This window comes from Zosterops lateralis (assembly GCF_965231275.1).
Source record: "Zosterops lateralis genome assembly, chromosome: 4".
In the NCBI taxonomy this organism is placed as follows: domain Eukaryota; kingdom Metazoa; phylum Chordata; class Aves; order Passeriformes; family Zosteropidae; genus Zosterops; species Zosterops lateralis.
Window position 1 is genome coordinate 4,319,884 of NC_139765.1, and position 24,770 is coordinate 4,344,653.

Sequence of the window (24,770 nt, forward strand, 5' to 3'; positions counted from 1 at the left end):
ACCATTCATTATTAAAAAAACCCCTTTTTTTAAGAGTAAAACTTTAGGTAACCCTGTCATTTTTTTTTTCCAGAGCTGGCAAAGATGATCCTTTTTGCCCATTTTTAAACACAGATCCACTAATACAGACACATATATAAAAATGCATATGCAGAAATACAGATATGTAGAGGATATTTATCCTACCTTCCTTTAAAAAAGGCAACATAAAAAATTGATGCGTAAGAATTCACGAACTTCAGTAGGAATGCCTTCAAAATCAGCCTTTCCTCAAAGGTTTTCTCTGTTTTTGGTATTTCTGGGGAAAAATAAAAAAAGAGAGCTGAATCAGTAAGTATATAAAAATCCCTGACTACCCAAACACAAAAAAAACCAAACCAAAATTCAAACTTTGCGCTTATATTAATTTTTCTTTCGTACCTCTAATTTGTACCAAAGCCACTAGGTCTGTCACTGAGTCCTGATTTCCAGAGATATTTAATTCCACAAAGCAAAAGCAGTAAAAATTACTTTGCTGAATATATGGAAATTAACATACAAGAGTGTATCAGTTACACAGTTACATAACTTTAATAACAAAATATTCATATTCTCAACTGAGGAATGCTGAAAGAAAAGTACAAAGACTTTCAACCAGATAAAAAACACCTTAAAATATCCTTAACAAGGCTTCATTTCTGTCGTGAGACTGTTGCTATGTTTGATGCTAAACACAAGACTAAATACATTTTTGAATAATTAAGTATTAAGTGAACTAAGTGCAAAACAAAGGCACATTTCTGCTAACAATTCACTATATATGTTCTGTATTTCAAGATTTCTCGGTTTAAATATTTTCAGTATTCATTACTCCGTTCCCAAATTTATTTTCAGTTTCTGTGAAAATTTTCTGGTAGCGGAAGACACAGATATAAGGCAGAGGCTTTTCAAACTGATGGTAAAATCCTTTTTAAAAGATTTTATAAGCCTTGTGTTTCTCTGCTCATCCTGAGCTGTATCTAATGTGAGAGAAGATAATTTTATGATTAAATTTATCACTCTTGGCTGAACTTCTGTGGCATTAAAAAAAAAAAAGTGTGGAATAATAAGGAGATTCAGAACTCTGGCTTAAGGATTTCATTAAAAATACTGCTGTACTTGTACAGCAAGTACAGCAGTATTTTTAATGATTTTTTTTTTCGTGTAAAAAATGAAATTTTTCTTTTATATAATGATTTTTTTTTTTTTTTCAGGCACAGTTTAAATGTTCTGTTTGCTTTGCTGGTTTTTTTGAGGGGGTTTTCTTAAAAAAACAGTATGATTATTTTAGCACTAAAGGAATAGAAAAGCCTAATGCGCCATCACTGCCTGGCTTTCTTTGTGATACTTTCAACCACATTTTCATAAAAGATCAGTGCACAGCCTGATGAACCCTAAGGCATGATCCACCTATATGTATATAAAAAAGCTCAATTAAACCTTCAAACAATTTGTAGGTGATCCCATACACTGAATAGATCCACAAGATAAAAGCTTAGGGGCAGGAAGAATGTGAATTAACAGCAGTGCAGCTTTTCATTTGAGGGAGAAAAATCCTAAACTCTGCCTTACAGAGAACCCCCCTAAGGATGAGCTCAGCCTCTGGATGAACATTTGCACACCATATATGGTCCCAGAGGCTCCCTCAGACATCCTATACCATAGCTGTAGAGGCATGTGTAGAATTTGTCCTCCAGCTCAGTCGGGTGTGCTGCGTGAGAAATGCATTCAGCCAGAATAGGTGCATTAGTAACAGAGAAAACTCCCTCATCCCAAAAAAATGAAACACCCAGTGATGGGTTGTTGTGCCAAAATTGGGTAGCTGGAACTTTGCAGGTGGAGGATGAGCTGAGTAAGGGGTGGAACGAGCCTTAGCTCTCTGCAGGAGCTGCTGCCTTCATAAGGGGCAAACACAAGTAGTTTTGATTTTGTCCTCGTTTCACTGGTTCTTCCTTGGCCTCATTGAATTCCTCCCTGTGAGGGTGCTGAGGCCCTGGCACAGGTTTCCCAGAGAAGCTGTGGCTGCTCCATCTCTGGAAGTGTCCAAGGCCAGGTTGGATGGGGCTCTGAGCAGCCTGGTCTGATAGAAAGTGTCCCTGCCCTTGGAATGAGGTGAGTTTTAAGGTCCCTTCCAGACCAAACCATTCTGTGATTCTGAGTTACAAGTGAGCTGTAAATCTTGTCTCTCACCACCTCATTGCTGCAGATGATCTGCTCTTCCTGGAAATAGCAGGATGCCATCTGCACTTTGGCTGGTCCCATCTGTGATAAAGGAGCATCAGTGCCCCACAGGAGTCCTGCTGCATCCTGTAGGAGCTCTCTGTATTGATAACAACAAAACTCCTACTCTTTTCCTCCAGGCACTGATTGAGGAGGAATTGAGGCGTATGCTTGACTGTGATCTCATGATTAATACAATTGCTATCAGTGCTATTCTTGTGCTCACAGATGTATTTTCCACCTGAGCAGAGATTCAAGTGTACTTGGGGTTGGAATAGAAACTTATGCTGTCAAGAGCTACTCCTTCAGCCCAACAAGTGTGTTCTTCAGCTTGTGCATTAAGTGCAGCATGAAAGGGGAATTGAGTATGTTTTTCTCCTCTCAGCAAAATGAGAGTTCACAAGTTAAGCAACATTCATCAGCATGCGTGAATTGTAATTTTTTAAAACATTTTGATTACATTTGGCATCTGAGCCTAGCACTGGAGAAAGCTGCCTGAGTGAACTTTGTAACTCATGTAATTTGTAGCTCTAGAGATTATTCTGACTGGATCCTTCTTAAACAAAACATCTGATAGTTGATTAGGAATGCTGCCCTAATAAAGATAGGATTAGAATTAAATGTAAAGTGACAGGGGGCAATAATCAGCAAGTAAGAAACTGTTGTTTTTTTCACTGTTCAGCCTGGTGTACATCTCAAAAGGAGAGATTTTCCTCCTGTATTTCCCAGAGGCCATGGCAGTGCCTAGAACTCCCCAGCTCCTGCCTAGAAACTGTTGGAGAAGCCTCATCTTCATCTTTTTTACTCTTCCCACACAGCTGTGTCATTCCTCGACATTTGTGCCCTTTCTTACCTGGGCAGCTGCAGTGGACAGAATTGATCAGTCACACACAGTTAGCAGTCTGTCATTTATATGAAAGCTGAAAATCAAGGTACATTTTTTTTCCCTGGACAGTGAACCTGAGCTCATTTATGCCGCTAGAACAGAGTCCATTTGTGTAACCCTGTTAGAATCTCTCCAAAGCCTGGCGTGAAACAGAAATAAACAAATTAACCCACTAAAGTGGCAATTTGTAAAATGAATTGCTTTGTCTTCATTTCTTTCAAATACTTTAGGAATTTAATCAGAAGTAAGAGGACCATACTCCCAAAATTCAGGATTGGCCCTCTAATAACTGCAAAACTGTAGTTTGTAATGTTCTTCCAAAAATAGAACTGAAAAAAGATGTTTTCATTTGTGAATTTAAAAGTGTTCTGAGAACTGAGAAGAAACAGAAGTCTTAAGAGTAATCTCTTGTAAAGGCTCTATAAGTCAAGATCCTTGATCTAATTTATATAACAAGACAACCCCCAGACTAAGCCCCTATTAGTAAACATTTTTACCCCAATGTGTATAACAAAACAATAATTCAGGCCTAAATCTCTACAGCAGTCAAAGGAATGACTTGTCTTTAAAAGAAATCAATATCCAGGCTTGCAACAATATTTTGATGTTTAAAATAAATTTTGAAAATTAAAATAAATTTTGAAAATAAATTTTGAAAGCCCAACCATTAACATTAATAAAAAGTCCAGCCCAGATATGCCCCTAAAATGGAACAAAAAAAATTGTTTGAGCAGTAAGAAAATGGTTAAAACCTTCATCATGGAAACAACATCAGTGTAATTTTGTGAGAGCCACCAACATTTTTTAAACAACCCACTGACTTTCTGCAGCTCTTAGCTATAAAGAGGTACTTTCAGAAGCCTGAATGTTTCCACCAGCCCTGTCCAGGAGGAAATACTCCTCCTGGAACCATCCTTGTACCCCCTCAATGTGTCAATACATGAATTAATGCAGAACGTGGCGGGGCAGTTTTACCAATTTCCGTCAGCCACTTGGCCACAGCTCCGTAGATTTCATCAAGGATGAGGACCACCACGAGGTTAAGGATGACAGCAGTGGCAGTGACCGTCACCCGGACGTTGGACCTGGTTGTCTCGTTGGTGCTGAAGGACAAGGCGGCCGCCGTCGTGATCCGGTACACGATGACACCAAACACTGCAGAAAACGTCAGCATGATCTGCAAACGAGTGAACACATGGGTTAGTCCAGCCTGGAAACAGGAGCTTTGCCTGGGAAGGTTGGGTGTGTTCCATCAGTTGGCATTGTGGGGTTGTTTTTTTGTTCGAGGTGATGATATGCAGGTGGTCGAATTGAAAAAGGCAAGAATTCAAAGCTCCTCGACAAACGGGGACATAAATAAGGAATAAGGAAATGAATGCATGACTCCAAACTGGCACAACAATTCAACTGACACGAGATGCTCAGATGCTTCACAGCATCTCTCCTGGGAAGACAGCCTGAGAGAGTTGGGATTGTCCAGCCTGGAAAAGAGAAGGCTCCAGGGACATCTTATACCACCTTTCGGTATCTAAAGGAGGCTTATAAAAAAGGGGGAAAGTGACTTTTTACATAGGCAGGTAGTGGTAGGAAAAGGGAGGATGGTTTTAAACCAAAAGAGGACATTTTTTGTGAGATATTAGGAAGAAATTCTTTCCTGTGGGGTTGTTGAAGCCCTGGCACAGGTTTCCAGGAGAAGCTGTGGCTGTCCCATCCCTGGGAGTGTCCAAGGCCAGGTTGGATGGGGCTCTGAGTGTCCTGATCCAGTGAGTGGCATCCCTGCCCCTGGCAGGGAGTTAGAATTAGATAACCTTTAAGGTCTCTTTCAACCCAAACTAATCTTTTATTCTGGTGATTCTTTTATAATGATTCCATGGATTCCTGCAGATGGGTATGTGCATTCTGATTAAAGCTACACACAACATCCATGCAGTGAAATTTGTGCATTTTGGTTCAAAAGCAAGAATTAAGCAAGGTTTTTTTATCTGGCAATAGATTCAGATGGTTTGGACTGAAGGGCCTGTATTTATGTGCAGTCAGGGAAATGGGCTTTACTGGCTCAAACAGCTTCACCTGTGCACAGCAGAATTGCCAAGTTACAAATTAAAAAATAAAAATTTCCCCCTGTTATTATTCCTTTAAGACTGATCTAATCAGGGTTATTAGGGCTTCACTTTACATTTGTGTCCCAAAAATCACTTGGTATCCCTGGCATCCTTTGTGGGCTGGCTTTGACCCATGAGATGAGGAAAGTTGGCTCTGCTATTTAAGGTCAAGTTCCCACAAGAAGAATTTGAATTTCACAGTGCTATGGTTTTCTAGTTTAAAAAAAAAATAAATTAAAAAATCCAAACCAATCCACAATGAAAAAAGAAATCAATAAAACAATAATAAAAATTAGCAAAATTACATCATCAAAGCACAAAAGGAGAAAAATGTACATTTTTCTCTTTTGCCTGTAGCAAGAATTCCAGTGTACATTCATTATTTTAGGTAAAACATCTTGAGATCCTCAGATGAAAGAGACTACCCTAATGTGAAAGATTAGACTACTGCAATTATTAAAATAGACCCAGGGGCCCAGATTCAAAACATGGGTTTAAAGAAAATTTAACAGTCCATTTTAATGATCCAGCAATAGTTTATTGAATTCCTGTATGTTGCATTGTTGCATGAAAAGGAACTATTGCAAAGAACCACAACAAGATTCAGAGTTAAATTATTAAAGGTTGAAGGTGAAAACTGGACACATTTTGCTTTTATGAAGAACTGGTAAGCATACTAAAAATTAACTATTAGGAGAAACTCCTGGAGATTTCAGATGAAATTGTCAAATATGTTTTGTCAGCAAATAGAAATAGTTAGACCTAGTAAAACATCTAATTTTACTTTTTAAAGAACTGTTTCATTAATTTTAAATGAAAAGTAGGTGAATGATAAAAACCTGAACCTGAAACAGCTTAAATGAAAAATTTTCAAATTACATAAAATATTATTTCCTTTGGTTTTGTAGTTTTCATTGTGTCAAGGAAACATTTCTAGTTTTTATATAGATTTTTCTTTTGGCTTACCTACCAAATGAACAGACAAAAAAAATCACATTCATGCTGAACTACCTTGCTGTGACAGAAGGGGTGCAGGAATACAAGGATGATAACTTTTTCCTTGCTTCCCCATTATAGTCACTAAAGTAAAGAGTAAAATCCCCAATAAAGGAAGAAAACAAAACAGCACCACCTGGCATTAATTTACTTCACCTTCCACCTCTACAGACACCTTAAGCTACTTTCTTTGTCTTAATCTGAGTCACAGACTCCTTCATCTTAATCTTCTTCCTAATATTCTCTTCCTGTTTCTTTTCCCTGTGGATTTCTGTGCAATTTTTTCACTATGGTGGTAGACAAGGAAAATCAGCAATTGGATGCCTCATTTTGGAGCTGATGAGAGTCTCCACACATACTTCTTTCCATCACAAATTCCTACTTAGGAAGGATATCTTAACAGTACAGGAAGAGTCAAGGACAGTCCTCACTAAATAGAGAAAGAGGAAATTTCACATCAGGAAAGTTCAATAGCAAACTCTCAAACCTGACCAAAGGATTTTAGGGATCCCTTGCCCTGAGGAATGTTACTGGAGGATGAGAGAGTAGCAACCTTTTCAATCCATGCAGTGCCATAGCAAGATATACAAAGTTACTGTGGAAAAAAAAATGTTTTATTTGTTTAAAGAACAAAAATATTTGTGTTGCAAAAGCACCAGGGCTTCAGAAACTCTCAGTTGCTCAGCTGTTTTTAAACATCTGCTTAGACACAGATGGAAAAACACTCCTTTAGGAGTCTTCATTATCTGTGCATCCAGCAAGAAGAGAAAATTGAGGAGGGCCTGTAGGACTGCACAGTGACTGTGAGCATAATTCTCACTCCCCAGACAGTCACTGAGGGGGAATGGTTCCTGTATCCTCACAGCATTTCTCTCATTCCTGAAAATACCTCTTCTGCCCAAATTCCTGATCAGGCAGGCCACCATTTGTTCAGGTGCCCACTTTGGGGTTTGTTGTCATTGCCAACATTCCCTCTGGCCAATTCTTCCCCCCCTGTTGTGGCAGCTTCTTCCCTGAATAGCTGAACGAGTCCGTCCAGGACTGAACTGCTTAGAAACAGATGTGAAAATTGGCTGCAGAAAAGGTCACCTACTGAGCCTGGTATGAATGAAGACAAACAGGAAAGCAAACTGGATCTGAGAAGGAAGCTATAAAACCCCGTGGGCTAGGCTGCTACCTCCATCCAAGTAGGATAACAATTTAATGTCCAGATAGTTCTCTGGCTCCCCAGTAGGGCTATTCTAGAGTCAAGTATTACACCATGTGAGTGAGAATAGCATGGAAGAGGCTGAACTCTTCTGCCATGACACAAATTGAGTTTCTTCCTTCCTCTGACAGAGCCCAACAAATAAAAGCCCCAGTGATGCATTGTTCCATGCCACCCTGCTCTCCTTCCAACACTACCAGGGTTTTTATCACCATCTCAGAAATCTCTGCCACAACATGTACCTTCTAAATATGAGGTTTATAAATTGTGATGTTTTATTGTTAATCACACTCAAAAAAACTTTTAGATGCCCAGCTGAGCCCAGATCTGCTACCATTGATCTAGCTCTGCAAAAAATGAGACGTGTGAACTTCTGTCCTACAGTCCCTGCATAATGCATAGCTGAAATCAGACTTGGATCTTCTGCCCCCTCTGCAGTCCAAAGAGGTTTTATGTACAACAAAAGGACTGTGATCAGATTTTACAGCATCCGTACATGCATGAATTAATCCTTGGAATTGTTTGGTGATGTAAGACTGGGCAAGAGAAGTGAAAACAATTTTTTTTTTTCAAGCTGCAGTTTGAATAGAACAGCATGCCTAGCTTAACACAGACAGAGGAGAAGCCAGAAAGAAATGAAAAGACCACAACACAGTTCTTGAAAGAGGATTCACAAAACTGAAGTACATGAGTTTGGAGTATGGAAATTAAGGGAAAAAATAAAAATAAAAAGGAAATATTTTACACTAAGAAAAAAACAAAACATTATGAACTTCAAGAATCACCAGGAAAAATATAGGATATAAAGCTCAGGGACAGAACAAAGCAGCATCACTCTATAGCAATGTAGAAAGCTTCATGGAAAGCACCTATAGATCTGGAACTCCAGACTCTTTTGGCCTGGAAAAGGTAACATTAAAAATTCAACAACCACTTCTGCAGCACTAGAAATTGCTATGCATTTGTGTGCAGGTCTGTGTGAGTCTTGTACCTCCGCACATACACCTAAGTTCCAGATTTCATTATTTATTTTGTACACAGGCCTTATAGCTACAATAATTAATCTGTGTGAATAATAATAATAGAGGTTAACAAATAAGGTTTTCTCAGTGCAATTCTTTTTCACAGACTGACAACAAAACTTCAGTCTGATCATTCCAATTCCTGTTTAACTAATGTAGCAGGAAAAAGGGAAACATCCCATACAGTAAAGAGCAGACTGGAATATCCATGTAGGATAGCAGAGCATGCTCTCCCTTATCAAGAGTTGGCTTGAATTCCATGCACGGTTTGCAAGTTGTCTCCTGTAGGTACTTACATATAAATAATGCTCAAAATATTGCAAAAATAAAATCATTGTGTCCACTTTGCCAGATGGTGAAAGTCAGCCTAGTTCCACTAGTCACGAACTGAAGTTGAAGAATTGGAGCTCTGCATTTTACATCTCACAAACTGTAGGTAATAACCCTTTATAAATCTCTCTGAGATGTTACAGTAAGCAGGGAGGGTAATACCTAGGCTATGAGTCAGGAAAGCACTTTAAGCTCATGCTTAGGGGAGATTTAAACATGTGGTGAAAGTCAAGAGCTCATGTAAGCACCTTGTCTGCAAAAGAATGACTTGTAAAAGCTAAATCAGGGCTGTGTGCTTAGTCAGACTCAGTGTGGTCTGCTCTAAGTGAAGTCATGATTGATGCCACTTAGAGGTTCTGTCTAAAAAGCAAATACTGGGTATGGCCTCAGGATGGTAAACTCACTCAAAATGCTGCATGTAGATCCATATATGACACATCTAAAATGTACAGGAAATACTCTGAATATGCAATGCATACATCTTCATAAATATATAAACTTATCTATAAGGTTGTAGACATTAACTTCAATGTGAGCATTTGTTTGTCAGCAAAAGAAATTAAATCTTCACAGGACATCTGGTGACATAGGCAAATCTGAGTAAATTAGAAAGACACTTTGGTATCTTAAAATAATTTAAGCCCTAAGTGAGTTTTCCCTAGTTAGATGCTGCAATGGTGTAAACAGGACAATTTCGTTGCCATTTTATAGTGGCTGTAGATATGAACAGAAGCTTCCAGTCAGAAATTATTATAACCAGAGGGATAATGGTATCCTTTACCATGTAATTTAGGGTTTGGTAGCCAGGCCTTCCTCTTGTTGTTTACAAAGTCCAGCAGCTCCATGATGCCGTTTGTTCTGCTGGAAATTTGACTTTTGACTAAGGCAATGGTGTCCTCACTTTAGAGGCTGACTTGCACACCTGATTCTTGTTCCCAAGGGAGGACTGTGTACCATGATCTTCCTCAACTACTGTACAGTCCATCCCTGAATGTGTCTTGGATATTTCTCAGCAACTGATTTATTTCACCTGGATGTTCTGAGGCTCAACCTTTCCGAACGTCACTGCAACCAACATATGCAATACTGTGCTCACAACTAAATATCAATGTTAACCCTTCATTGGATTATAGAGATGGAGCAGAAGCCCTGAGGGAGAGGCAGAATTTTTGTGATGAACTGCTGGCATTACAGCGAGTCAGCCCTTCCACAAATAACCTTTGGAAAAAGAGAATAAAGTTGGAGACAGGCACTGAGCTCCATGAACCTTCCTAGTATTTCTCCCAAACTGATCTTACCTTCAGATTTTTAACATATTTGAGAACAGCAATTCAAGGATTTCCTTCTAGATGCTCATGGCAAATTTTCTCCTGCCTAATAAATGAACAGAAATTCAGATTATATTTACCATAAATAAAATCAGTCCAAAGTTTGCTGCATGTCCAGGCATGCGGTCACTCCATGTCAGCTTCTCCTTTTCATTCTGTAGGCAAAAACACATAAATAAAATAACAGATGTGACACAACTGTACAGTAAAAAATATTAGAATTAATAGGATTCATTATTGGGAGCCATTCTCAATTCCACTGTTGTGATTTTGAAGCATATTATGTGATATTTTAAAGTAGATATTAATTTGAGATAAAGGAGGGGAAGAGTAAATAAGACATAGAAATGTCTGCAAAAATCAGAAAGTATCCTATGCAACTATGATTTTAATATTTGAAAATGTGTATTCAACTCTTACTAAAGTTCATATCAGGAGACATCCCCGAGATTGACCTTAATTTACATTTAGTCAAAGCAAAATTCAAGCATTAATTCTGAATTTCTTCTTGTAAAACCACAGAAGAACAGTGCTTGAGACAGACTCCCTGGTAAGATTGCTGACTACCATTGAACACAGATTTTTTTTCTAATGGTCACAAGCACTAAGTGTCACCTCTCAGACAGTTCTTGCAAGACACCCCAATCCTTCCCTAGCACTTGTTTTATAGTGGAGGGGAACTACAAAAGCAAAGCTCCTCAATCTCTGCTGCCAACCTTGTTTTCTTCATGCATAAACAGCATCTCCCTCTTCCCTGCGTAATTTAAAGCAACTGTGATCAGTGAAATCCAGTACGCTCTTCCCCTCCCCACACAAACTCAACTCCAGCCCCAGCTGCATGTACATCTAAAGGAGACATTTGAAGATGGATTTATGTGAGAAATACGATTCCCTGCTCTTGAAATAGGTTTCTTAAAATAATAATAAGGTCGCTGCTTTGTTTAAGTTAAACTAAAACTATATAATTAAATTAACTAGGGACACAAAGCCAGCTGCTGTTGGTATTTCTGTGAAGCACCATTGCTGCCCCATGGACCAGCACTACCCTTACACTGGAGTCAGCCCAGAGTGATTCTGAATTTAAATCAGATTAGAACTCAGGTCAAAGGTTTCCAATAAACCATTTTTTAAGGCACAATTGCCCTCAGATAAACACAAAAATCTGGGAGCATTGTGCCTTTGTAAGAGGCTTCCCCAAAGCAGAATCAGGAATGGAGTATAGAAGTGCAGAAATGCAGTCATGGATTTGTTAACTGAGACGTGGAATTAGGCCTAGGGCACAATCCTGCCTTACACATCTATTGCCATGGTGGTGGTGCCTCAGACACTGTGGGAAGGAGAATTACTCAACAGCCCCTCTGGTGACCTCCTCTCCTTCAGGACAGTCCTGGCAGCACTGGGGCACAGCAAACCCAACCAGAAGCACCAATAATTTGGCCCAGTGTTTGCAGCACATAAATAAATATTCCTTACAGTTCACACACAGAGTCCAGCACGTAGCTGGAAGGCCACTTGAAAAAGCATTCCTGTCAATGCACACATGCATTTCATTGCATTTTGGCTCAGCTATTCTACAGGACACGAAGTTCTGAGGGAATATATTCCCAGAAGGCCTGAAGGACACCACATTTTATCATTTCACTAGGGGCTGTATGGGGTTGTGCTTTGTACTTGTGCTGAACACAAGACTGATAAAACAGAGATGGGTTTGTTATTGTTGAGTTTACACTGAGCCCAAGCCTTTCCTGCTTTTTTTGCTGCCACACTGCTGAAGGAATTTAAGAGGAGACACAGCCAGGACAGGTGACCCCAAGTGACCAAAGGTATATTTCAAACCTTATGGCATCATGATCCATGTATAAAGTGGGGAGAAGAAGGAAGAAGGGAGGGATGTTTGGAATAATGATGTCTGTCTTCCTGAGAAACTGCTGCCCCTGCTCTTCTGGGAATGGCTGAACATTTGCCCAGCTGTGGCAAGCAGGGAATTAATTCTTGGCTTGGCTTTGCTTTGCTATAAAGCTGCCTTTATCCCAACCAGGGACTTTCTCCCTTTTACCCTTCCCATTCTGCCCCTGATCCTGCTGTTGGGCAGTGAGTGGTTGCTGGTTGGGGTTACCAGAATGGTCAGCAGGCTGTCTTCTCAGCTTACTCTTCCATGCTTGTGCTTCCTTGAACCTTATTTTTCCATGAGTTTGCCATGGTCTGTAGCACTCAGCTAAAGGGAGATCTGGGCAATGAGAGGAGTTGCTAAGCCAACATAAGAAGAAAGGAAATGCTGGATGAGGTAAGAGACTTACGTAGCATACATGGCCAAAAATAAATTTGGAAATTTAACTGAATTCCAGAGCTCCCAGTACCATCCCAGGAGTCTCAGCTGCTCCTAGTCCCTCCTAGAGCTCCCGGTCCATCTCAGTTTTTCCCAGTTCATCCTCATCCATCTCAGAGCTTCCAGTCCATCCAGGCAGTGGAAAATTACCTTCTGTTCCTGTGACCAGAGACAGGACTCAAGGAAATGGGATGAAGCTGATTCAGGGAAGTTTTTAGGCTGAATATCAGGAAAAGTTTCTTCCTCCAGAGGGTGGTTGGGCACAGAACAGGGAATTCCCATTTCCCCAGGGAATGGTCACAGCCCCAAGGCTGCCAGAGCTCCAGGAGCTTTTGGAAAACACTCTCAGGCACAGGGTGGGATTGTTGGGGGATCCTGTGCAGGGCCAGGAGCTGAGCTGGATGATCCTCTATCTGGAGCAGCCCAAAAAGTGTAAGCATTTATTGATGCAACAAGATGAAATAGATCATCTGAAGAACAATCTCAGTGATAGATATGCTACACTGGGGAGCATTCCCCAAAATGAACTGTGTTGCAGGGGAATATTTGTATGCAGACAGAAAACCTCACAATAGGAATTGTTTGGTTTTGTGCCAAAGGCAAACTAAAATATTTACTTTAAAAATCCCACTTTCTTTTTCCTTCAATATAATGATGGATTTGGAATTCTAGTGGAGGAAAAAGCAGGTTTTGGTCTGTGTGCAGTGATATGTTCCTGTTTTAATGTTTAATGGTGTGTTGAATATATTCCTTGAAGAGGTACGACTATTTTCCTATTTAAAAAATAAAAAAAATGAAATTAAAAAATATTCAAAAAGGAAAGAAAGTTAAAACTAAATCCTTTCTATATTTTTCTGGATGCTTTATTTCCATGTGAATTACCTAACATGGCAAAGATCCAGCTCTGCATCCTCAGGTGGGTGGGCCCCTGAGCTGTGGAAACCTGGAAGTACCTTGGACTTGGACAGCACCAGGCAGCTTTTGAAAACAATTCTCTGCTTCTCTGGTTATTTAACCACAGCCACTTTGCTCAGCTGACAAGTATTTCAGTTATTAATTGATATTTTCCCTCAAGACAACACCTCCTCCAAGCAGGTGTTTCTAACCATCAGCAATGCCAGCTCAGCCTGCACTTGGGGAGCACAGACAGAGATTTTCTCTCTTCTCCATCCTGCTTTGTAGCTCCAGTGCTAAAATTGAGGGTTTTCAGTGTGGTTGTGATAACATAGGGTTAAATTGATTTCTAAAATAGCAAGGGCCCAAAAATAGGGATCGGCTACACTTGTGAGCAGGATGTTATTCCGTGCTATTGTTCTAATTAAATGAAGTATAAAGCATAACTTTGCACAGGTGGAAGGGGGAGAGAAAGGGGGAACTTTGGTAGAATGCATAGGCCCTAAAAGAATAAAGTTAGGTCAGGAGGATCTGTACCGATATAATCATTAGCAAGATGCATGCCAGAATTGTCAATTGTAATATCAGTTTGGTAACTAAATATGATTATTTTCTCCAACCAGAATCTTGAGCAAGAATCACACAGATTATTGTTCCTCGGGATGGAATCAATGGAACAATGGGGTTTAATGATTAACACGAATCCTTATGTAACAATAAAAGTATAAAACTGTAACCATAAAGCATGTTGGACAAGCCGAGATCTGGGTCTGGACCCCCGGCTTCCAGAGCTCTGAAATAAAGCACCGCATACAATTTCGCAATTGTGTGTTCTTTCCTCGGCTAACATTTTGGCGACCCAGATGGGACCTTGTGAGCGCTGCTGAGGACCTCCCAACCCGATCACGCTCCAGCCGGCACCGAGGGATTCTCGGGGAGCCCATCGCGCCGGGACCCCCTGCCACTCACAACGTCCCCTGGGAAAGAGGTAAGGTGCTTTATTATTTGGTTTGGTATGGGGTGCCTGCCTGTTAGACGTGGCGAAAGCTGCGCGTGGTTGGGCTAAGGAATTCCTGGTATTGCCTAGGCAGCCGTCCGTCAGTCAATTGCGAAAGCATTGCAGGTTCGGCAGTGGTGGTTTTATGTAGTTATAATGGAGAAGCTAAGAGGATTAAAAGGGTTTTGGGCGGCAATGCCCCCATCCCACATGCTTCTCCATTGGGTTGTTTGTTAGCACATTGGAAGGAAGGAAACTTTGGTCAAGAGTGACATAAGGATAAGTTGATTGATTATTGTACTGTGTGGTGGCCTGAGTACATTTTGCCTGATAACCAGAGATGGCCGGAAAATGGGTCTTTACAATCGGAACTTATATCACAACTGATGACACATTGTAAATGAGAGTCAAAACTTGATGAATTGCCATACATAGATATTTTCTTTTATTTAAAGGAGAAACCGGCATGGTTGGTGGAATGTGGAATACAAGCACTGGTCTTAGAAAATAATCATTGTTTGGCTTGCGTCCAAGATAAGTGTTGTGTAGAACACCTGGTTTTGGGAAAAAGGGGGGAGATGATTTGGAAGCTGATTTATTTGTAGGACCCACTGCCCCTACCAACGCTCCCTCAGCATTAAGTTCCACTCCACTTACTCTCACCCCACCTGATTCTGTTTCCTCTGCCCTGCTTGCACCTATCCAAAATGCTTCTCCTGGCTATCCTCCGTCTCTGCTGACACTTGCTCAAAGATTTATCCCTCTACCGACTCTCCTCTCCCACCTACGCCTATATCATCGGCTCCTGTCCCCTCTATCTTCCTCTGCCCAAGTTGCGCACTGCTTCTATCCTTGACAACGATCAGGATTTGACTGTGGGGCGAGGATGAAGGGGAGGGAGATGCAGAAGGGACAGAACGGAAAGCAGTGATAGTGGAGAGGATAGCTCAGATGCAGCCAGGAAATATATTGGTCTTCAGATAGATAGTGAGCAAGCAAGGATTCAGCTCGTCTTTATTTTTCTAGACCAATCACAGGAGGACATTAGAAAAAGTTACAGAAACTGGAAAGCAGAAAGTTAAGAAGTTTGGACAAGCTTTTAGAGGTGGCGATGACGTGGTGGCAGAACCGGTCGGGACAGTAATAGAAGTGGTTTTGGCAGAGGCTGTGGAGTATTAAAAATAAATAAATTAGAAGGACATTGAAAGTGAGAGTGCCCAAACTGGTTTAGTCAGTATGTTCAGCCTCAGTTGGATAGCATAGCCAGAGTCATGGATCTGTGAGGGGAAGCCAGGATCAAAGGAACAGATGGTCACTCTGCGCTTAGAAGGGAAAGATGTCACTTTTCTTGTAGATATTCCATATTAAATTATGTAGAAGGGCAGATTGGGGAGAAATTGATTGTAATTATTGGAGCCACAGGGAAGGAGGAGATACGGCCATTCCTGCAACCTCTAGATCTAAGCTTTGGAAATAAAACTTTAACACATGAATTTTATATATACCTGGGTGTTCAGCTCTGCTCTTGGGGTGTGATTTTCTGGCAGCTCTAGAGGCAGTGATTACTTTTGAGAATGGTGAACTTGTAATGAGGATACCTGAGTCTGAAGCAGGAAAGATTTTAATGGTAAAAGAGAAACCAACTCCCAATATTCCTAAAGAAGTAGAAGCAACAGTGATTCCCTCTGTGTGGGAAATGGATATACTAAGGAAATCTAAATTGGCACAGCCAATACAGGTAGAATTGAAGAAAGGAGCAAGTGCCATGCAAATTAAACAATATCCTATCAAGACAGAAGCACGACAGGGAATAGCAAAAATCATTGATAAATTCCTAAAGTACCAAATTCCAGAAGAATGTGAATTAAAATACAATACTGCAATATTCCCAGTAAAGAAATCTAATGGTGAGTATAGACTTGTACAAGATTTAAGGGGCATAAATGAGATAACTAAAAAGACATTCATCTAGTAGTTGCTAATCCTTATACATTGCTAGCATCTGTGAAAGAGACATACAAATGGTTTACTGTAACTGATTTAAAATATGCCTTTTTCTGCATACCCCTTGACCAAGCTAGTAGGAAACTATTTGCCTTTGGGTGGGAACATCCAGAAAGTGGAAGAAAGACCCAGCTCACCTAGACTCAATTACCGATGAAGTACAAGAACTCCCCCACCCTATTTGGGAGTCAATTGGAGGAGGAACTGGAAATCTGGACTAAAGGACAGGTGCCAAGAGTCCAATACCTAATACTTCAGTATGTATATGAAATTTTGATTGCAACTGAGGAAGAAGCAACCTGCATAAAGGTAACCATTGAGATTTTAAATTCATTGGGAATGGGAGGATATATAAGGTGTCCAGAGAAAAAGCACAAATTGCCCAACAGACTGTGATCTATTTGGGATACAAAATCTCACAAGGGCAAAGAAAACTAGGTACTAATCGTATCCAAGCTCTTTGTGCCATTCCAGAACCCCAGAATCTACATGAGCTGCGGATTTTCCTTGGGATGACTGGGTGGTGTCACCTGTGGATCATGGACTATGGACTGATTGTGAAATCTTTGTACAAGGCTCAGAAGATGCAGTCATTCACCTGGGGAAAACCACAGAGAGAGGCCTTCCAGAAATTGAAGGTAGCACTGACAACTGCTCCTGCTCTAGGGTTACCTGATCTGTCCAAAGGCTTTCAGCTGTATGTACATGAAAGGCAGCAACTGGCACTGGGAGCCCTGACCCAATGACTGGGAAGCTGGAAAAGGCCGGTGGGTTACTTTTCCAAACAACTCGACAACGTAAGTGCTGGGTGGCCTTCATGTCTACGGGCAGTGGCAGCTACCATTCTGCTGATACAAGAGGACAGGAAGCTCACGATGGGAAGACACATAGATGTCTTCGTACCGCATATGGTGACTACGGTCCTGGAGCAGAAAGGGGGCCATTGGCTCTCTCCAAGCAGAATGATGAAATTCCAGGTAACCCTGACTGAGCAGGATGACGTGACTCTGAAAACTACTAACCTTTTGAATCCAGCCTCGTTTCTAGGTACCACAGCTGAGGAAGGCCCATTAGAACATGACTGTGTGGAGGTAATCGAGTACACCTATGCAGCAAGAGCAGACTTGAAAGACATCTCTCTAGAACAACCAGAATGGGAACTCTTCACAGATGGAAGCAGCTTCGTGGAAAATGGAATCAGATATGCTGGATATGCGGTAACCACAGTTGATAGGGTAGTGGAGGCAAAAGCATTACCACCAAGTACTTCAGCTCAGAGGGCAGAACTGGTCGCACTAACCAGAGCCCTAGAATTGAGCAAAGGAAAGACAGTCATCATATGGACTGACTCAAAATATGCCTTTGGAGTAGTACATGTACATGGTGCCTTATGGAAGGAGAGGGGACTGCTATCCTCTCAAGGCACACGGATTAAACATCAGGATGCAGTCCTGCAATTAATAAGTGCAGTACAGAAACCCGAACAGGTAGCGATTATGCACTGCAAAGCACATCAGCCAGGTAACTCCAGAATCGGTGAAGGAAATCGAAAAGCAGATCAGACAGCCCGCCAGGTGGCACGAGAAGTACAGACAACAATGGTACTAATACCATCAAAATTTAATGTATCCCAATTCAATTTGCCTCCCCAGCCAAAGTACACAGTAGAAGACAACAGGCTAGCACGTCTGCTAGAAGCACAGAAGAACTCAGAAGGATGGTATGTAACTGCACAAGGGCAAATAGTGGTACTCCCCTTGGTAATGAGAGAAACTTTACAAATAAAACATAATGAGTGTCACTGGGGTGCAGAGGCATTGGTAGCATTGGTAAAATGACACCTAATCTCCTCACAGATGCAAACAATGGTAAAATCAATAATGTCAAAGTGTGAGATATGCTTAAAGAACAACCCAGTAGCTAGACGACAGGCACAGTTAGGGAGGATTCAGATAGGAACAGAACCAATAAATTATTGGCAGGTAGATTTTGCAGAACTACCTAGAGCTCGGGGATACACGTATCTGTTAGTAGGGGTTGACACATTTTCTGGATGGCCAGAAGTCCTTCCCTGTCGCACCAATCAAGCAAAAGAAATAGTTAAGTGGTTACTGCAGGAGATCATTTCTAGATTTGGGGTGCCCCTAGGGATATCATCAGACAGAAGTTTACATTTTATAGCTACAGTGGTACAGGAAGTAAGTAGATTATTAGGAATATTTTGGGACTTCCACACACCATATGAATCTCCTAACCCTAATGCAAATGTACATATCATGATGTGTATAATTATGTTCTGTCTCTTGGGAGAACTTTAGCTCAGCTCCAAAGTGTCCTTGTGTAGAATAAGCCACTGACTCTTGAGAATCCAGTCCATGATATCGAAACCAGGAAATGAGGCGTACACCAGAGCCCAGAAGGAAGAACCATTGAAAGAGAGGTGGACTGGCTCTCATCAGGTACTGCTAATCACCTTTGCAGCAGTCAAAGTGGCTGGAGTCGAACCCTGGATACACTACACTCGAGTGAAGAAGGCTGATCGAAGAGTTAAATAGTAGACTGTGCAAACTGTGGAACCAACAAAGCTGAGGATAAAACATCTGTAACTGTTTTTAATGGTATCAGTAACTATGCTTATGCTCATGCTTATATTATGGTTAATGTTAGTTCTATGGATTCTAATGTCACCATTAGAGAATGCTGTTGCTTTGAGATATGGAATGCAACAAGGTCAATCAACCGCTCTTCATTCTAGGATGAAGAGAGAAGTGCAAACAGAGACGCAGGTAATAGAAGCTCCTAATACAATTCGGGCTGAAAATGTGATGATTGGATTGGTTAAAGACTTTGCCAAAATGCAAAATACTAGTAGAATAACAGCCTGCCTGCCAATACCAATGGCAGCAGGGGACCCTATAAGTTGGGAAATCATAACATCAAATTTACCTGATATAAAAGGGAACAAAACAGTTAGATGTAAACAAGTGCCAGAGTCAAGGATTGTGCTTAAAGAGTACTGGAAAATAACAGAAAGAGCTTATATGAAAACCCTGAGGAAAAAGGACTGTAAGTTAAGTCATGGACAGGTTGGAAAACTGGTAGAATGGTGGGTTAAGGATGAAGACCTTGCAAAGTGGGAATGCTGGTTACCACACTACCAAAAAGTTAAAGAGAATGCTACAGAGAGCACTGTGGTATGGAGGTGCGAAGAAAAAGAATGGAAAGGCCTAGAGACCTGGGACAGTGCATGGACTGTAAGCATACTCCAGAAATTCCAATATATGGCAGACACTCCCTGGTGTATTAAATGGAAAGGCCCCAAGAATGACACAGACCCAGCAGTAACGAATACTGAAACCAGCAGTAGAAAGGAAGCAAATAAAGTAGATTGGTGGGCATGTGATAAGATTTATGACTGCACTTCTGATGACCTGGAAATAAAACAATGGTCACCATTGGCAATAGCTTTACGAATTGGTTGTGGTTGCAGAGGGATCAGACATAAACAAGGTAAGATAGACTCTAAGATTGTGGTGGGATGTAGCAGGAGTACGATCCGGAGTCCGGGACAATTTGTATGGGCAACAAGTGAGGGTAGATGGATGACACACCTGCCAGTGGATGGGGAAGTAAAAGAATTACCAAGGGTCTCCCTACTTTATGTCCCATTTAAAAAAGGTCCCCATTTAATGGGAGCCATGAGCTTCTGCAAATCAGAACAAAGCAGGATGTCCCAGATAGTGAAGATCAAGATGATACCTGGCAGGAACCCTCTAGCAGAGTAAAGCTTAGGTGGGCCCTGGAGTCTTTGTTTGGTCCTGTTGCAAACTATCAAAATAGGGAAATGTTATATAGGCTCACAGTTCAGGTAGATAGACTAGCCAGAGTTAGGAGAGAAGAATTCAGAGAACTCAATATGCAATTACAAGCCACTACCAAAATGACCCTACAAAATCGATTGGCTCTAGACATGCTACTTTTAAAAGGGCATGGAGTGTGTGGATATTTAAAAGGACAAATTGACTACTGCTGCGTCCACATCCCAAATGTAACTGCAGATGTAGAATATGATATTAGTCAAATAAAACATATAGAACATGAGGTACAAGAGGAGCAAAAGGATTTAGCTACTACTTGGTTAGACAAAATCTTTAACAAGTTGGGATGGAATGTGAGTTCATGGGTAAAATCTATCCTTGAGAACTTGATAACTTTATTAATCATATTTCTAGTGATTTGATTAGCTTTTAGAATCCTGAAGAGAGAAATACAGAAAAGGACATCCTGGAACAGAACAATAATGAAAACACTGACACGAGACAAGACCCCACATCCAGCGCCTGCAATCCATAACAACTTCCACCATGGGGCCCACGTCAACCATGGATTTGAAGATGAACATCCAGTATAGACACAGAAGATGAATGGACTGTAATTCTGTGAAAGCATTTGCATAGTAGAATGAAAATACTTTCAAAGGGGGGAATGATAACATAGGGTTAAATTGATTTCTAAAATAGCAAGGGCCCAAAAATAGGGATCGGCTACACTTGTGAGCAGGATGTTATTCCGTGCTATTGTTCTAATTAAATGAAGTATAAAGCATAACTTTGCACAGGTGGAAGGGGGAGAGAAAGGGGGAACTTTGGTAGAATGCATAGGCCCTAAAAGAATAAAGTTAGGTCAGGAGGATCTGTACCGATATAATCATTAGCAAGATGCATGCCAGAATTGTCAATTGTAATATCAGTTTGGTAACTAAATATGATTATTTTCTCCAACCAGAATCTTGAGCAAGAATCACACAGATTATTGTTCCTCGGGATGGAATCAATGGAACAATGGGGTTTAATGATTAACACGAATCCTTATGTAACAATAAAAGTATAAAACTGTAACCATAAAGCATGTTGGACAAGCCGAGATCTGGGTCTGGACCCCCGGCTTCCAGAGCTCTGAAATAAAGCACCGCATACAATTTCGCAATTGTGTGTTCTTTCCTCGGCTAACAGTTGCACCTGGATGATCTCAATGATTTCATTGGACTTGCACAGAGCTGTAATAATTGGCTGGAATTGAGTAAAAGATGCTCAGAGAAGAAGAAAATCTAAGATTCCTCTCTCAGGTCTTACACTGGTAGCAATAAAAATAAGCTACAGAATTATATTTCCAATCACAAAATCCAGAAATTTATCTCTAAGTTTGCCTGGGAAGCTTCCAATAAGTAATTGCCATTATTATAACTGCACATTTTTTTAATTTCTACTTCAATACAAAAGCTTTAATTTGTGCAAAAACTGCACTGTCCAAATGAGCATCTAGAAATAGGAACTGTGGTATCAAATACAGCTCTTTTGTATTTGTGTGACACCTAAAGCACTGCCTGTGCACTGCAGGCTCAAGACAAGGCATGAAATGAGCTGCTTTTGAAATAAGAGGTCCCCATATAATTTTACTTTGCCCTTGAAATAAGTTTAAGACAAGGAGAAAAGGATCCTTCAGAGACATTTGGCCAGAAAAAGCCTGCAGAATGGGCATTTTTGGAAAACAATCGATTCCAGGGTGATAACACAAAAAGAGGGACAATGAAGGACCATCAGCATTTCTGAGACTTCTTGTAATGACAGTGGGCATTACAATTTGGAAAAATTCATGGGATTCTTTCAGCTTGTATTTAAGACTTAAACTTTTTGAGGGCTTGTATTAGTCCTCAGACTTCTGTTAGGAAAGAGAAAACTGCTGCCAGGGGGAGCATCTGGAATCCCTGTGTCTATTCCTGTCTGAATCTAGAAGTTCTAGTCTCACACTTCCACAAAAGTGAAAGAAAGCACTTTCAGTCTAAAACTCATTAAAATAGAAAACTTAATTTTCTATCCTTCTCACTCAAGCAGCAATGGCATTTCAACAGTGAAGGTGGTTGTGTTTTGTGAACTATGTTCTGTCTCAGGACTACACATGGAAAACAACCTGCCAAGACCCATTTGGAGACAGACAAAGAACTGCAAAACCTTTCATTAAACATTTTTGCTGTCTTTGAAACATGCAGAATAACACAGACACACCATTAGCTTTCAGTGGAGCTTAGTGGACACACTCTAAATCTAAATTGTGAAAGCAATGCAGAATAGAGAGCTGTGAGAAGTGTGTGCAAGGCTCAGTGCTGGGATCATGGAAATTAATGGATTTTAGGCATAAGCAATGTTATTTTTAACCACCCAGTCTTAGTCTCCTTTGTGACCACACAGCTTCTTTGAGATGATTTTTGCTATAAAAACAATGTGTGATTTACCTATTAAGAAAAAAAAAAAAAAAAAAAAAAAAAAAAAAAAAAAAAACCTCTAATCACAGCTTGAGCATTTCTGTGATGAACAGGCAGTTACAAGCCTTATTAGGTCATTCCGATTCCAATTACCTTAGCTGTTGAAAATGCATGGCTTATTTCCAAACCGAATACACCTATCTGCATCCTCCAGCCTTGGCATTTAGCTGCAAATTTGTCACTTAAGAGCATCTACTGGCAGACTTTTGGGATTTGGCTGTGGGTTCTTCCAAACTGTGATCAGGCCACCTTTTGGCTTTTAAGCTGCCTGAGACTATTCCCTAAGAATGGGAATGACCAGCCAAACTCACAGCTGTATTTCTTCTCCTGTAATGGGGTTGGAAGTGAACATCTCCCACAGGCTGCAGCCCTGTCATGGGCAACTGACTTGGCCCTTCACATAACAGGGCTCATGAAAGTGTGTGTGAGTAGCCAAGTCTCTGTGCCTCAGGAGACTCACAGCCCTCCCACAGGACCAGAAATACCTCATGTGGTGGGTGAGGGTTGTGCTTCCAGCCATGGAGCCTGGCAGGAAAGAGGATACCAGCCTCATCTCTGTCAGTGGAGATGCTGGCAGAATGGAGGGAAGAATCCATAAATCCAAGTGCTTTCTACTCCTTATGAGTTTTAACATTACATTCTGAAATTCCTAATGAAAAATAAAAAGTCCCAGAGAAGCTGTGGCTGCCCCATCCCCAGAAGTCTCCAAGGCCAGGTTGGATGGGGCTTGGAGAACCTGGGATAGTGGAAGGTGTCCCTGCTCAGGGCTGGGAACTGGGTGGTCTTTAAGGCCCCTTCCAACCCAGGCTATTCCATAATTCTATGAAATTTGCACAGCATTTGACAGACACACATTAAATGTATGTAAATTTATGTCACATGCATGCAACAAGTACCTTGATAAAAACTAACGACTTGCACTAGATTTGTGGAAATATTTCAAGCTGTTTCCATCACAAAGTAAAAATGACAAAGGCTGGAGGTCTGCTCTCACTGTAATTCAAATCTGTAAAGCCAGACTTGGTTAAATTAATATGCTGTAGTTTACTCAGGAATAAAAATGGCTCCTTTGCAGCAGTTAAACTTTTTTTGACACTGGCACCCAATGCATTGTGGCATATTGCAATCTTTATTGTGTAAGTGGCATTGAGGTGCTTAGACTTTATATCACTGTTTAATATCAAGTGCTTGATATTTACATATGGTTCAAGTGAAAACTGGCAGCACTTAGTCTTTTACAATGACAGTTTAACATATGGCTTTACAAGTATGAATTATTTATGTCAACTTGAAGCCATTCAGAGCATTACCAGGAAAACACTGTAATTTGCACAAACAATAGGGTTACATCTGTAGTAATAAATATTCATTGTTTGTCAATGCTCTTTGTAGATGGTTAATAAATCATAATGAGGCTGATCCTGAGAAGGCAAAGGGCCAAGCTGTACAAATACATCTGGTGGGATTTCCAAAGCCCCTGACTGACAGTGGTACCCAGGCCTGCCATAGGAGAGAAGGTGCTACTGGAATGTTACAAATTCAGCTCAGGGCATGAAGGGATGGATGCCCTGTCACCTGCTCAGCTTTTGGTTTTTGGTGTAACTCCTGAAAAGTCTCAAAGAATATAAAGAATATAATTTTAAGCCACATGTGTCTTTAAAATACTCTTATATAAATATAGTCAAGCATAAGGAAGACAGATTTTGAGCCAGACATGTGTCTACTTTACTTTGCATGATTATATCCATTTAATCTGCTTTGATATTGACTGGAAATGGAACTATCAGGAAAAACAAAGTGAGTTTCAAAGACTGACTTTAGAAAAAAAATTGGATTTCACTGTCCTGAAATTCACTGGATTTCCAACCTCCAGTTTTTACCCTGAAATCCAGAGCACCACTACTGCAATAGTCAGTCTGGTTTCACACTTTCTCATGTAAACTGTGAACATCTAATGGAGAAGTTAATGGAATAATAAACACACACAACCCATTTTAAAACAATTTGTCAAGCATAACTTTTCAAAAGCAATCACCTTTTAGTAGTCCCCATAATTCAGCACCATTTAAATTACTGGCAGTGATTTTATTTAAGTTTCTCACTGTAAATTATTTTAAGCAT

General features: G+C 40.6%; 1 protein-coding gene across 1 annotated transcript in view; it reads right to left on the reverse strand.

The window, feature by feature from the left end:
- The window catches only part of ANO2 (anoctamin 2), a gene marked incomplete at both ends in the record, with an annotated part of 139,386 nt that overhangs the window by 25,668 nt on the left and 88,948 nt on the right, over nt 1–24,770 (reverse strand). The window contains 3 exons of the mRNA XM_083860118.1: nt 187–298; nt 4,100–4,301; nt 10,190–10,264. Coding sequence (XP_083716244.1) covers nt 187–298; nt 4,100–4,301; nt 10,190–10,264 — 389 coding nt within the window. The remainder of the gene's footprint in view (nt 1–186; nt 299–4,099; nt 4,302–10,189; nt 10,265–24,770) is intronic.